Source organism: Periplaneta americana, chromosome 14 (genome assembly GCF_040183065.1).
Source record: "Periplaneta americana isolate PAMFEO1 chromosome 14, P.americana_PAMFEO1_priV1, whole genome shotgun sequence".
NCBI lineage: Eukaryota > Metazoa > Arthropoda > Insecta > Blattodea > Blattidae > Periplaneta > Periplaneta americana.
The window spans coordinates 142,092,179-142,109,058 of NC_091130.1; the positions used below are offsets into that span (position 1 = coordinate 142,092,179).

The window sequence follows — 16,880 nt, forward strand, 5'->3', positions numbered from 1 at the left end:
CCTCAATCTGATCTCCGGGTAGGGATTGCACTGAGAGATGCCAAGAATCGTACTAAAGTACTTATTTATTTGGAACACCAAAAGTCACACCGTCCAGTCAATCAGAGCCAAGTTTAATATTGAAAAGAACCATATAATGAGACAGAGAGGCAAATATATTACCAATATGATTGAAGTATGGTGTCAATCCAATGCAGAAGCAAAATCCATTCTCTGTAATATAAAAAATAAGGCTAAAAAGAATAAATTCCATGTCTCATTGGGTAGTACATTTAAAGACCGAGAATTAAAACGAAAAGGCAACATTAACGAAAAAGATATAGACACTCTAAAAATTTTACAATGGAACTCTAGATCTTTCACAAACGAAATGGATTTATTAAAGCAAGAAGTTCAGGATAAAAAGCCTTCTATAAAATTCTGAGAAAAAATAAAGTATACCCAAAATGTTTCATAGTTCATGTCTTATTGCAAAATGGTCCTTAATTTAAAGATAACTCTCGTATGTTAAAAAGTTATTGTTTCAATAAATACATCAAATGTCACAATAAAAAAGAAACTTTATTTCACGCTATACATTTAACACAAAGTATTCCAGTAAATTTTATAATACAGACGGAACACTCTTTTGGTAATGTATGTACTTCAGAAATTAAAATTACCAAAGTACATGACAACTAAGATAAACTGTAATTTTCATAATATTATGCCGTATCTTGTAAGACTAACTAAAATATAACTTTGAAATACAGTATATGGTAAAAAATACACAGTTTGGGCTGCAATGGAAATATATTGGAATAATAGACTGGAGCAGGAAATTATTTTTTACTTCATAAATCACACCAACTATCAGAATATTGCATATCAAAATGCTTCAATAAACGTATGGCCCTTCACATGATTTAATTAGAGTTTTAAATGAAAAATCATACATTTTTATTTTCTAACATGACATTCTGCAAATATTAAATCATTATTTTCAGTGTTTTCAAACAACTTCTTAACTTACACAATATAAATTACTTCATATTTTTTAAGCAAGAAGTTTCATAAATACGATCTCTACTTCAATATAATGCTGCATGTTTATTCAACTTTTAATTCTTCTCAAGACAAATTAGACTTTCATTTGTTACATGCATTTTGTAGTACAATAACATTATCACTTAAACGAAGTAACAGCAATTCTTAAGCTTTTTCTCTTCCTTCCAAATAAGATGCAAGATTAGTCTTACAATAAGAGACAAGAAAAATATTACATGGATAATATGCAGTTAGGATGGAATAGCTGGACAGATTGTTACAAGATAAATAAAAAAAAAAAAGGTAGTAAGTAGCATACTTTTAAATTAAGCTCTTTATGAATAACGGTTCTTCAAAATACAATCACTCTTTGTTGTTTATATGACAATCTAAACTTTATACAGAGTAATTAACCAATCGCAGTGTAATACATGTAAAAACCTATGATTTACATCATCCTGACAATTATCGTACTAATAAAACTGTAAATTCTGATACAATTAGCCTATACTCCTCTCTGTAAGCAAATATTCCCACTTCAACAATAAAAAAAAATCTTCATACTCAAGCCTTAAAGGTGATACATATTGAGTTAATGTAGAAAAGCTATTTTTGAAAAAAACGAATCACTTTATTAATTCCATTTCATTCTTCCTTTCAGCTGCAATAAAATCGACATACTCTAGATCATACATGGGCACAATTTTCGGTTACGTGAGGCATTCAATTTCAAATAGTTTGTTTACTAGGAGTGAAGACTGCAGAGTAGGATGGGAAATATAAACTGCTGTGACCTGCGTCACCTTATCGTAATCGCTAAGGCAGTCAGTGGCGAATTATTAGGAAAGCGCTTGGTTAACGTGAGAGACTCGAAAACTTTTATTCAATTTGGCAAATTAATTCGGCAGCTTTAATCATAACCTCTTTACTATTTCTCCGTCACTGAATTGATTTAAATCACAGGCGAGAAATTGCGTAACTAGCCAATAATATTCCATCACGTTGTCTACGTTTATTTTCTTGAATATTCTGGCGTTTCTCAAGATTACTTAATAGATTTGCACATTCTCGACCTAAAATAATTTCAGAAAATCATATTTCGTTTTCTACGCACATTTGATATTTTTTTTTTTTATAAATTTCTTTTGGAAATAATCGTACAAACAACATTTAATTCATCATACCTTTTAATGTAGCGTGTTTAAGGTGTAATGTCGTATTTAGCATAATGTTAAGATCATAAATTTTCTTCGGAATAGTACGAAAAAATAACATTTAATTTGTCTTACCTTCTAATTCAACATGTTCTTTATGACATAAGGAGTAATATCGTTGTATATTAAATGTATTAATGCCTAATAGGATTTTCGAGCATAACGTACATCGTATGTTCTCCCCTTCTAAATAGCAAAAAAAACTCTTCCTCTCATTTCCCATGAAATAATCATTTTCTAACGCATACACACTGCTTTGATAATGCCATTATGCCACCACTGATATTGCTTATGAAATTGATATGGAACCTGCCCACGCCTAGGAGCTACGTGAGGGAGGAACGGGGACTGTGAAGATGATGTCACTCAGAGCGATAAGCTCTGTGAAGGTCAGTGAGGCACTAATTCTCAAGTGAGGCACAATGCCCATGTATGCTCTAGATGCATTCATCTCTTCTTAATCCAATATCATAAATTTCTAATGAATAATTTATTCTCATCTCACTTCACTACTTTAAACACCAACAGATAAAATGATAATAATAAATGAATACATTTATTTTATTAGTAGCCACAGAAGAATAGAATAACTTCATCATTGCACCTAAAATAGTGCTGAAATTGGTGTAATTGTTATGAATAACGATCAAAAATTCTTTAACAGAATATTATTTCTAATACTGACTGAAATCTGTAAGATTTAATTTTTTGCTCAGTGGATGATTCTACGATTTCTCTGCATTAGCTCTTCAACATGACACTTTCTGTCAAGCACATTCACGTCAACTTCTATGTACAAGTCCTGAATAAATGACAATATTATATTACAGAAGAAAAAGTGTGCACCTTACCAGCTTCGATTAGAATGGCTATACATATATATTCTAAAAATAAATAATTTCAATTTCTAAGTGATTAGTCACCTTAATTAATAAGACCATAATCAAAACGAATTTTTTATTCATTCTCAGAAACATGGTCTTTATACTGCATTGCTATGTTGCCATTATTGAAAACAAAAAAGAATCAATACAATATTGATATACTTTTTGTTTTTTTTTTTTTTGTTTTCATTATTTATCATTAAGATGTCCCAAATATGTCCACACCCATTTTATTCCACGAGCAAATTTTATGTTACATGAAAAGATAGAGGAGGAACTTGCAAGACAAAACAAGAATCGCGCAATAAACTGTCATAAATGTTCCTATCACAGTCAATTTCGCACGTGATTATTCCGAAGTTCAGTCTTTTTTAGTTCTAAACAAATGGGAATTGGTATAAGTATTATAAGAGACACACCACTCGTGACCAAGTGGATAGCCTCTCTAGCATTTAATTGTGGAGACCTAGGTTCGATTCCCATCTCGCTCATGTGGTGGACAAAGTAAACACGAAGGGTTTTTCCCTCACCAGTGTTATCATTACTGCACCAATATTCCACAATCATCCTCATTCTGCAAGGTCCTGAGACAGACCTCCAGAACAAATAAAAAAATAGCTGAAAGTTGTACACATTCGTGTTTAATAAGGATTATTATTATTATTATTATTATTATTATTATTCATAATAAATTTTCATGTTATCTGAAAGATTACTTAATGCTGAAAATAACATTAATTAGAAGCTCTAGGGTCTGTAAGAAAGATTTAAAATAACAGACAATTCTTTTTTTTATTTCTGTTTCTTATAACAATGGATAATTAAAATGCCTTGTTCAACATATCAGTCTAATATGTTATGTACAGTTCACTAAAGGTTGGTTCACAATAAACCGGGAACAAGAACCAGAATTAAAACGAGAAGCAGAGGACGTGAATATGAAAATTTCTGATTCACAATAAACCGAGAGCGTAGATGACTATGCTTATCGATATGCATGTCAATAACGATATGTAAAGTCGATATTACGCATTCTGATGTTATTTGTGTATATTTGACCAATGGCATTCTCTCATGAGTACAAGGCGGCCAACATAAACACAGGTTAATCAACTTCGAAATTTCAACTGAAACATTTCATTAGGTACGGTACTATAAATATGCCCATGCATCTTTATTATCACAACCTATTTTAAGTCTACCATAACGTAAAATAATTTGAGAAGAAACATTTTTAATAGAACAAAAATGAACACAACAGTAGTTATTGAATTGAAGCATGAATATGTAGTGTGTAACACAACCAATACAGTAATGAAATATGATTCACTTACGATCGGTGTTCAAAGATGCAGCTATTGAAAGTTTATCGCAAACGTGAGGATTTTCCTCAACACTCAATATTAGAATCTCATCAAATAAAACTTGCTCCATGAACAATTTTATCATTTTCGTTTTTGTTCCGATTCTCGTTTCCGGTTTATTGTGAACCAGCCTTAACTGTTCTTTAGCCCTGTGGCAGCTGGCAGCACTATTTCTTTTAATGTACAATCTCTGCTATTCGAATTTTTTCCCCCTCTGCCACTTTCTATAACCTGTTCACAAAACTCCCTCCGCCCTCACAAGCTACTGTAAACAATAAACAGGTATCTTTATTTTTTAAACAAACAATAAAGGAACTTACCACCTAATTTTATGCAAGTTCTAGTGATCTGCAGAAGTAAAAGAAGCTGATGAAAGCTTTCACTGCTTGAGTGGGGGGGAAAGACGAAAGGAAGGATTCTACCCCTCACCAGATCTTTCTATTTCTTAGGAGCAACAGTATTTCTTTCATCTTAAGTTGTGTAAACCAGCATCATTTTTATTTAGATTCCCTTGCATTTTTAAAGCCATACCACTACAAGCATTTATACAACAACGAATTCATTACACAATTCACCAATGCAATAGGTTTTATATTAAACTTTATTAAGGTAAAAAATCTATGACGATATAAACAATTTCTGCACTACAAACTATGGATTCATCATTGTAGAATATCATGAAGCCCTCACATAATTTGAGACTAAATAAAAAAACAAGCAATGTTTCAAACACTGAATACCAAGAAACTAACATGTAGACAAATGTTTCAGTCAGAAAATTACGTGGACATGATCCGATAATTGAAGGAATTATTTCTATCACACTGGTAGACAGAAGAGACATTTCAGCTGCATTATGACGTGCTTATGAAAGTGTTAATTACACACTTTGGTATAAAAAACACACACTTTGAGACAATGGTTTTAAGTTACATTACATTACTTTTGACACTATCTACTTGTGTGTAAATCAATGCATGTAATTATTTTATTAAAATAATATCTTTCACAAGGTGGTTATTACAGGTAAGTGTGTTAATATAGGAAGTATTAGGACAGCTTCAATCAGTTGTAACAGTTAAATCCTACTCAGAACTACAGTAATTGTAAGTAGAAAAACATCTGTCTCCTTTGTTAAGCAAGGATATTAAAATTTTGCAATACAGCAAAATTACTTAAATTAATAAAAGCATAGAGATTAGAAGTACATTAAAAATTGCATAAAATAAACTGATGTAGCTAACAGCTCAAATCTCGTAGGTACTTGGTGCATGCAGAAAAAGAAAAATCCCTCGTTTCAAAGGGAACTATAGTCCGACCATCGGATCTGTGCCCCCGTAAGATATGCGAACTGAACCTTAATTCCTTTTCAGCCTCGGCAATTCATTTCTCCCCCTGCATTCCTATTTCTCTCTTTTCTACCCCTCTCTCTTTCTCTCCCCCACTACCCACAATTTTTAGCCTTCTTGCAGGACAGGTTATTTGCACTTGCAGTCCAGTGTTGTCAACTCAACATGAATACTGTAGCACGGAGTGGTGAAAGAAATATTATTAAGCAAGTAATAGCATTTTGCATAAGTCAATCAGCGTCATTACACCTACTTAAATTAAATTATGAATAAGTAATAATTAACCTTACAGTATTATAAGCAATATTCAAGAGACATGATACTGTTTGACGGAAGTTTGGCAACATCCCTATTCACCAAGGTTTGTGGCCTGGTGTTTGACGTAGCGGGAGAGGAACGGGTGGAATGGGGTGAGTAGAGGCGTTAACTTTTCCAAGAACGACGACAGCACTGAAGGGGCATAGATCCGATGGTCCGACAATATTGGTTATATTGTATCTAATATAAAAAGTCTCATACACCTAAATAACATGCAACATTAAAAAAATATGGGAACTCTAAGTTTTACACTTGGGTAAATATTATGCTTTAAACTATAATACTTGACATTTTAAAATAAAAATTGGGAACAAGAACTACGTCATATCTATATGAAGAAAAATCCTTTGTATAGGTACAATCGGGATATTTTAAGCAGTAATAACAATAATACATATTCGACACTTGGTTTTCTTATTCTTAGATCGGATTTTATGACGTTCAAAGTGTCATCATTCCACTAATGCTAACCATAAAGACTCGAGATAAGTTTTGTTATATTACAGAACCATACTTTTAGAGATATTTTAACACAGTCTGGGAGAAGATATCAAACTTGTCTGTGCTTACAATAATAAAAAAAAGGGGAAGTGTACTTTTCTTTTCGCGTTAGTTCAAAACAACCCTATCACTTAATGAGATCACTTCCATTACTTGCAATGATACACTTGAAAGATATATAACTATGAAAGTTGAAAAGATAAGCATCAGATTACTGAAGATTATGGAGGGGGAAATAAAGACAATAATATCACATTTGCGGTTAAAGCTTTTTAATATTTAATGTTGGATTATAGTTACCCCATTTCTGTTATTTCTTTTAAAAAATGAATGATTTCATTAAGTTTTCTATTTGCAAAGGTATTGCCAGCACAAGGTACCGACTATACTGTTTACAAATAACTGCAGCATCTTTATTGCAATTAGGTATCTACGAATAACAGAACCCGTCACAAGCATTGTGTAGTACATCAAATATCTATTTATCTTATATACTCTATGTAGTTGTATTTCTTTACTCTATGTAGTTGTATCTCTTTAACTTTATTTATTTTTATATAATGTAGTTACCAGCAATTCAATTGAACTCCCTGTTGGGTAAGAGGATTGGTGCCACCAAAGTCCAGGTGTACAATATCAGACACATCCAGCTTGAAATAATCTTCACCCACATGGATGCTGCATTGGCATTCAGTAGTTTCAAGGATGAGTTTGGCCTGCAATATTAACGTCTGATTATGTTACATTTCCTATGTAAAATATTATGAAGAGTACCGTAAGGTTTCATAACAAGTTTTTTTTTTTACGATGATGAGTTGTTAGCCCTTCGCCCAACTCCCAAGCTGGAGGACCACCCCTTATCGGCTATCCACGACTGCTTATTCCAGTGTTCCGCAACCTTTTTCTACTCATGGCACACCCTAGACAGGCCTAGACCCAACACGGCACACCAAAATGTTAATCCCCTCAAAAATATATGATGTGACTCTCTTAATATAATTACGTAATGTAATCAAATTTACTACTATTATTATTATTATTATTATTATTATTATTATCATCATCATCATTATTATAAAACAAAATCGACTCTTGCATTTATTAACAATTTATCAACTTTAATTCACTATAGAAAATACACATTTCTATTACTAATATTAAAGTAAATAACTCTACTCATACTTTCAATGTGATACTTGGACCTGCTTAGCTGCATACAGGTGGCTGATCTGCGGTAGAATCATTGACAGTGCAAGCCTAATTTCTTCATCAATGGATTTGAGTCTTTCCCTCTTTAATGTTTTAATTTCAGTTAACGTCGAGAAGCCCAGTTCACACATACAGGGTGTTTAAAAAATACGGGGCATAATTTCAGATATGTATTTCCCACATGTAGACAATCAAAATAGTTCATTACAACATGTGTCCGGAAGTGCTTCATTTCCGAGTTATGGCCTTCACAACATTGAAATTCACCGGAACGTTTTTCTTTCCGCAGGTCGTTGTCATTACAGAAGATGTTCAAAATGTCCACCTCCTGCTTGAATACAAACCTCACATCGATGTCTCATTGACCTGCGAACACGATCCCAAACTCCAGGAGTATTGCGTATGTCCTCAGAACATGCCACAATTCGATTCCGAAGGGATTCCAAATCAGGCACCGGAGACGAATAAACCAATGATTTTAAATGGCCCCACAAGTAGGAATCGAGAGGGTTCAGATCAGGTGAGCGTGGAGGAAGCAATTGGGCCATCTCTACCTATCCATCGATCAGGAAACCTTCGATCCAAGTACTGGCGAGCCGTATGACTGAAGTGTGCAGGAGCACCATCATGCAAGAAGTGAATGTGTTGACGATTGATCAGTGGAGTGTCTTCTAAAACATGAGGTATGGTGTTTTCTAGGAAGTTTGTGTACGCCTGCCCCATAAGTCTGTTTACAAGTACATGGGGTCCAACTAATTGATCACCAATGATACTGGCCCACATGTTGAGGGAGAACCGCACCTGGTGATGAAATGGAACAGTTGCACGTGGGTTTTCATACGCCCATACATGCTGATTGTGGAAATTTGTTATGCCATCTCGCTCGTGTGAACTGTGCTTCATTTGTAAATAATACTAAGGCAGGAAAGTTCGGATTTACACCACACTGCTGCAAGAACCACTGACAGAACCTAACTCGTGCAGGGTAATCTGCTGGTGACAGGGCCTGTACATGTTGCAAATGATAAGGATACAATTGATAGGTACTCTTTCAACAGTCTCCAGACAGTCATATGAGGAACATTGACTTGCAACGCTACCCTTCGTGTGCTGATAGAAGGAGTCATGTTCACAGCCTCCAGAATCTCCTCCTGTACTTCTGGAGTTGTAGATCTTGGTCGTCCTCTTCCCAAACCAGGAGAGTTAAATTTTCCATACTCGCACAGACGGTAATGGAGACGTACAAATGTCTTCCGATCTGGACATTGTCGCTGTGGGTACCTCTCCTGGTACAAACGACGAGCCAGCGCAGCATTGCCGTCCGCCTTACCGTACATGAAGTGTATCTCTGCCAGCTCTTGATTTGAATACATGTCGCACAGTCTAACGCCTACACAACACTGAATGTAACCTTCGCCTCGGAATGAACTGTCAGAGTGCCCTCTTAATGTCTCCTTTGATGGCAATGGCCTGCGGAAAGAAAAACATTCCGGTGAATTTCAATGTTGTGAAGGCCATAACTCAGAAAAGAAGCATTTCCGGACACATGTTGTAATGAACTATTTTGATTGTCTACATGTGGGAAATACATACCTGAAATTATGCCCCGTATTTTTTAAACACCCTTATATTATGTAGTTGAAAATGGCAGTAACATATTAACTGTCATCTCAGAGATAGCAGAGTATTCACTTCTTATTGACAACCAAATTGTTTCCAAAAGCACTTCGAGAAGTTCTAATTTCAATGTTCTTATGTAGGAGAAGTGTAGTGTGCTCTGATCCCAAACAGACACAAAATAGAAAAAAAGCAGCATATTTAGGGACCACGATTTGATGATTAGGATATAGGCCTACTTCACGTACTTTAGCCATGAATTCTTTCACTTGGCCTGTCATAGAAGCGGTTCCACCTCTAAAACACTAATGCAATCCTGCCATGTTAATTCATTACGGACCACATATTCATTAGTTGCATGAAACATTTTTTCACCAGCTGCTCGCTCGGGCAGTTTACACAAAAAAAAATTGCAATTACATCCCCATCAATGTACCGAATGTAGGAAAGAAGTTGTGCATGACCGCTAATATCGGTGGACTCATTTGATCTGAAGTGAGAACTTCTGACTGCTCTTTATTTTCTCCTTCATAATGTCTTGGATGTCATTGGCCATGTCACTAACTGGGTGGTTAATTGTGTCAGGAGAGAGAGGAATTTAATTTTAATTAATTTTATTAATTTCTTACAATAATAGGTAAAAGTTCTTGTCACATCTTTCACCTTGTGGAGGCACACCGGTTGCGGAACACTGGCCTATTCAATATATTCGCAACTACCCTCCATATCTGGAGGCCGTCTCCTCTATCTGCAACTACCTTCTTAACTTACTTTTCTTAATTGGAATGTAGATATATTACTTAATAAAATTTGTATCTTCACTCTCTGTAAAACAGAAAATAAATGTAAAAAGAATACTCACGAATACCAGTTGGTCAGTGTCATCATGACGTAAAGAGTGGCCAAACCAAACATGACGTGGAAGAAAGACCAGGAATATGCAACACTTTCTTCTTCATTATCCCAAACCTTAGCATCATCTGATGTTCGACCACTCTCGCCTCCATCACCTGAAGCAGGAAACAAAGTAAATGTTCTATGTTATACTATGAACATGTACATGTGGCTCAACTATTAATCATGTGTATCCCAAAAGCCGTGCATTTACTAGAGATCACCAAAAACACAAAGTAGACCACCAAGATATATAAAAATTCGAAAAATTTGATATTTGATACAGTGCTATTTTGAACGTACAGTGATTTGTAAGTAATGTAATTGATTTCAGGGGGTTATTCTTTGAGATATCTAAAACAAAAAAGTTTAATACAATTTTCCTCGTTTTTGCTTCCTTTTCGAGATAAAAAGTGTTTTATATTAAACATTTCATAGCGTGTTTTGGAAAAGCCATTGATTTAATTCCCAATATGATCAGTCAATTTAAGAGAGCTGTGTATCATAATAATAAAATATGACTGAAAGAATTTTAGTTTTGTCCTTTAAATGTGCAGAAATATGATCCAAACAAATGTAACTTTTCATTCTGCAAAGGAATTTTACAATGTTACATTTGTTTGGATTAAATTTCTGCACTTTTAAAGGACAAAACTACAATTTTTTTTTTTTTTCAATAATTTAAAAACAGTAATCTCGCTAGAGGTTTTGATTTATCTAGAGAAAATCAAAACTCGATTAGGATTTAATTGACTATTACACGAATAGAAGAGAGTATATAAAGATTAGAAGAAATGAAGTACTCTAACACAATAAAATAGGTATTAACTGACTTAATAAAATTCTATTTCACTAATGTTACCTTCACCAAAAAGTTTGGAAAAAGCCGCCATTTTCAGTTGACTATCTATGCGGGAAACAAATGACGATCGCAAAGCATTTTTATAGTACCGTAAAGAATTTGCATTTTGAAATGTTGGCAATGAAACAAATGCTAGGGAAGTGTGATAAAACAAATGCTAGGAAAGTGATAAAAACAAATAAATGCTAGGAAAGTGATAAAAACAAACAAATGCTAGGGAAGTGATAAAATTGTAGTGATAAACAGCCATGATTGGTTGAAACAGTCCTTTTGTATCGTTTTATTGGTCAAAAATATTATGACGTAGTAAAAGTGTAATAGTCATAGTAATACACTGCTCTCTTAAATTGACTGGGCATATTGAGGATTAATCAATGCTTTCCCAAAACACGCTATGACATATTTCATATAAAATGTTTTTATCTCGAAAAGAAGCAAAAACAAATAAAACTGTATTAAACTTTTTTGTTTGAAATATTTCAAAGAATAACCCCTGAAATTAATAACATTACTTGCGATTCACTGTCTCTATACATCATTTAATACTAAATAGAACATTATGTACGTTATACCTTGTATGACTGTAGTAACATAATGAACTTAAAAAAAAAAGTCTCAAAATGATTCATTAAATTTTAGGGACTTGGCTTGAAAATCATGAAGCTTTTGGCACTGAAACTTTAACAAAAGCAAGCTTACATATTTTTAGATAGGGTAACATGAATCAAAATCTCTAATATTGTCTTCCCATGCTTTTATCAATTTCAAATTTAACACTTTTATGACTTCAAATTAAATACCAATTCTATATGATAACAAAATTATAAACTTCAGCAGATCTTCCTCGAAGTACATAGCAATTACATTTTTGTATTTAGTTAATTAGATGGTTTGGAATTAAATTTCATACATCAACTATACAATGAGAATTGTGGTTTTTCTTAGTCTTGCCAGGCATATGGTAGGATCATCTTCCCAACACTGTTTTCAGCCTTGCTGTCTATAGATGGGAACTTGATTTACCAATATTTCCACTCTAAATGAATATACCCAATATAACAAAAATGATAATACCATAAACTTGGGTTACTTTGAACACAGAGGAAACTTTGAACATTTTTTTCATAAAATCATATTTAGATTTCTACACGCTGCACTTGTTATAGACGGAGGTAAATTATCATAAAATCATTCTCATATCAAATTTACCTCCATCTATAACAAGTGCAGCATGTAGAAACCTAAATATGATTTTCTGAAAAAATGTTTCCTCTGTGTTCAAAGTAACCCCAGTTTATGGTATGTATTTCCTGTACCTAAACTCACGAAACTTAGAACTGCAGAGGTTATTAACCTAATAGTATGGTGGCTGAATGGTCAGGTCTCCAGCCTTACATGCAGGCAGCCCTGGTTTGAGTCCCATTTAGGTCTTGGATTTTTCATCGAAAAATCCATAGTAACACTTGTGGCAGCCAAGGTCGCAGTTAGGGTTTTTCTCGGGTTTCTCCTGTTTTCCCCCAAATTAGACATCTAAAACATTCCATCACCATTTCTCCAATTCGTCATCATTCCATAGCATTCCCCGATCGCCAACTGGCGATGCATGAAGGGGGCTGGCCTAGGGACGAGGAAGCTTACCTGTTCGAAACCTGATTACGTAGCGAACCTTAGTGTGGTCAGCTGGTGTGCGTTTGGGAATGTGCCTAGCTTGAGGGTTAGCACAATAGATTGTAACAGGTCGCAGTGATGGGACATAGTGTCCCCCTCCCATAAATTCCATTCCATTCCGAACCTAACAGTATGTATTCGTATTCCCTGTATTTCATTTCAAGACACTTAGAACTGTAGTCTTATCAAATATAATAGAGATGACGTCATAAAAAGAGACAGGGAACAAAAAAAAAATCGAACTTCTCTGTCCATCACTAAACCCACGATATCATACACAAATTGAATCTCAATCTCTAAGAAAAGAAAAACCAATGTCTAACAATGTTACAATTTAGACCAATAGTGCTCATTATTACAAATTTTGACAAAGTTATTCTTGAAATTTGAAATTAACACTGAGTAAGAGATAGGTTTGGAAAAATCCCGAAAAGACTAAGTATATGATTATGTCTCGTGACGAGAATATTGTACGAAATGGAAATATAAAAATTGGAAATTTATCTTTTGAAGAGGTGGAGAAGTTCAAATATCTTGGAGCAACAGTAACAAATATGGAAATGCCTGTTATTATTCGGCTGAGAAGCTTTTATCATCCAGTCTGCTGTCAAAAAATCTGAAAGTTAGAATTTATAAAACAGTTATATTACCGGTTGTTCTGTATGGTTGTGAAACTTGGACTCTCACTTTGAGAGAGGAACATAGATTAAGTGTGTTTGAGAATAAGGTGCTTAGGAAAATATTTGGGGCTAAGCGGGATGAAGTTACAGGGGAATGGAGAAAGTTACACAACACAGAACTGCACGCATTGTATTCTTCACCTGACATAATTAGGAACATTAAATCCAGACATTTGAGATGGGCAGGGCATGTAGCATGTATGGGCGAATCTAGAAATGCATATAGAGTGTCAGTTGGGAGGCCGCAGGGAAAAAGACCTTTAGGGAGGCTGAGACGTAGATGGGAAGATAATATTAAAATGGATTTGAGGGAGGTGGGATATGATGATAGAGAATGGATTAATCTTGCTCAGGATAGGGACCAATGGCGGGCTTATGTGAGGGCGGCAATGAACCTCCGGGTTCCTTAAAAGCCAGTAAGTAAGTAAGTATGAGTGAGAGAATATGTAGAAGCTAATTCTGATATAACCTTTCCCTTTGAACTATACTGTGTTCCATAATGTATGACAGGCAAAGTAAACACTGCTGGCAGAGGAAGGGAGAAAGATAATTGCTCCTCAACCAATGGTAGAGATCACATTTCACGTTTATCTTCAAATTGAGCTGTCTGAAATCTTCTACCTCTGCTCAACTTCAAGGTAAGTCTGGAATGTGATCTCTGCCATTGGTTGAGTAGCAATTATCTTTCTTTCTTCCTTCCTCTGTCGGCAATGTTTACTGTCAGACATTACGGAATGCAGTATAGTAATGAAAACGCGATGGTACTCTAAATATAGTCAGAGTTGGCGAACAGAGAGACAAGTACAATAAGAATTACGTACCACACGCTATGCTGAAGGAAGGGAGGAAGAAAGGAAATGTATTACATACGTCGGGAAGAAGTAGATTCTGGAATAAAACGTTTTTCTGTAGACATTATGCCTCCACCTCCATCATTATCTTGTCCTGATCTGTTCGGTCTTCCTGAAATGTCAGTGGTTACAAAACCAGCAATGCTAAAGACATCAGATAATGAAGTGTAATACTATGAATTTCAAAATACGTAACACTAATGCAATACAGTAAGTTCCAGTAAACATTCCCAGTTGTTTCTGTCCACCAACCAGCAGCAGATCTCCCCTGCTTGTATCCGCAAACTCATGGTGCTGCATTGGATTAAAACTTACATATTATGTTGTATTAATAATATTCGATACTCATCCTCCTCAAAGTAGCTGCTAGACGTATTGCCCATGTTGTGTAACGCATTAATTCACATCATTCACAGAATCTGTATTAACTTACTTACAAATGGTTCTTAAGGAATCCAGAGGTTCATTGCCGCCCTCACATAAGCCTGCCATCGGTACCTATCCTGAGCAAGATTAATCCAGTCCCTACCATCACATCCCACCTCCTTCAAATCCATTTTAATATTATCCTCCCATCTACGTCTTGGCCACTCCAAAAGTTTTCCAGCTAACACTCTATATGCAATTCTGGATTCACCCATACGTGTTACATGCCCTGCCTATCTCAAACATCTGGATTTAACATTCCTAATTACGTTAGGTGAAGAATATAATGTGTGTAGTTCTGCGTTGCGTAACTTTATCCATTTTCCTCTAACTTCATCCCATTCACAAAAATATTTTCCTAAGTACCTTATTCTCGAACATCCTTAACCTCTGTTCCTCTCTCAAAGTGAGAGTCCAAGTTTCACAGCCATACAGAACAACCGGTAACATAGATGTTTCATAAATTCCAACTTTCAGCTTTTTTGAGAGCAGACAATGATTAAAGGCATTTCCCATATTTATTTTGCGTTTAATTTCCTCTCGAGTGTCATTTACATTTGTTACTGTTACTCCAAATATTTGAATTTTTCCACCTTTCCAAAGGATAAATTTCCAATTTTTATATTTCCATATCGTACTAAGTTCTGGTCACGAGACGTAATCAAATACTTTGTTTTTTCAAGGTTAACTTCCATACCTATCTCATTATTTTCTTCAAGTAAAACTCCTGTGTTCTCCCTAATCGTTTGTGGATTTACTTCTAACATATTCACGTCATCCACATAAACAAGCAGCTGATGTAACTCGTTCAATTCCAAACCCTCTCTGTTATCCTGGACTTTCCTAATGGCATATTCTAGAGCAAAGTTAAAAAATAAAAGTGATAGTGCATCTCCTTGCTTTAGCCCGCAGTGATTTGGAAAAGCATCAGACAGAAACTACTACACAGAACTGGAATTTACATCTAAAGTTTTCCCTTGTTCTGTCACACGACTTCTTTTTCTATATCTATGCTTTCAAAATTGAACATCCCTGTTTTATGACTGGCTCTAAAGATACAGGTTTTTCTATTCTCATGAGTTCGTCTCTCCTTTATCTGCGTGACTGCTAAATCCCCTAATGCTTAGTTTAATTTATCACTCCTGACGTGTGTATGTTATCCTTCAGGCATCAGTTCTTTTAGTGTATGTGCGAAGAGAGAGGAAAGAAAGTAGGCAGAGCTAGTGATCACCACGTGAAAGCTGCATCATTGATGAATCTCAATCTCCGAAATTATCTGTGCCAGTCTGTAGTTTGTCCTTCACAGCCAGTAAAGGCATGCAGTGACTTAGCTAGGAGCTTTAGATGTAAATTTCCTGGCCGTCCAGTTCCATGTAGAAAAGCAATACTAAATTTAGTGACTAGGTTTAATGAAACAGGCTCTGTGAATGATGTGATGTAAATTATGTACCACACAAGAAGGGTAACACTTCCAGCAGCTACTGTGAGGAGCGTGAGTACTGAATGTTATTAATACAGCATAATATAGTTTTATGTTTAATGTTATTAATACAGTATAACACAGTTTTAATCCAGTAAAGTGCCATGAGTTCGCAAATACAAGCAGAGGAGCAGCAGTAATTGGGGGTGGGGGAAGGTCTTGCCTCTGGGGTTGGCTGAGAGAAACACCGGGAACATTCGCTGGAACTTATTGTAGATTATCTGATAATTACATTACTCGTATATGTATTATTAATTTATATAAAAAATGTACAGAACTTTTACATTTAAGCTAACAGAAGTAGAGCTACTTTATTTCCACACACAATCTGAAGTTGTGGAAAAAAGAAAAAATCGTATGCCTGGAACACGATTGAATCTGTAGCCAGCGAATAGGGATTATAAAGAATGGACACTGAGCGAATTTTCCTGTGTTTTGTTTCTCTGTGCGCCAGCGTTTAGTTCCACTTTCAAGTGCTAAAGGTTAGTGTAATCGAGCACACGCTAAGATAATAATTGAGAATAGAGTTGAGACACA

General features: G+C 35.0%; 1 protein-coding gene across 2 annotated transcripts in view; it reads right to left on the reverse strand.

Annotated features, from left to right (window-relative positions):
- Nucleotides 1-542: 542 nt before the first annotated feature.
- Serinc (serine incorporator TMS1) overlaps nt 543-16,880 on the reverse strand; it is a 57,597-nt gene continuing 41,259 nt past the window's right edge. For both annotated transcript variants that reach the window (XM_069846191.1, XM_069846190.1), the window contains 2 exons: nt 10,345-10,492; nt 543-7,372 (listed from right to left, as the gene is read on the reverse strand). In XM_069846191.1, the coding sequence (XP_069702292.1) occupies nt 7,234-7,372; nt 10,345-10,492 (287 nt within the window). In that variant the 3' untranslated portion in view covers nt 543-7,233. The remainder of the gene's footprint in view (nt 7,373-10,344; nt 10,493-16,880) is intronic.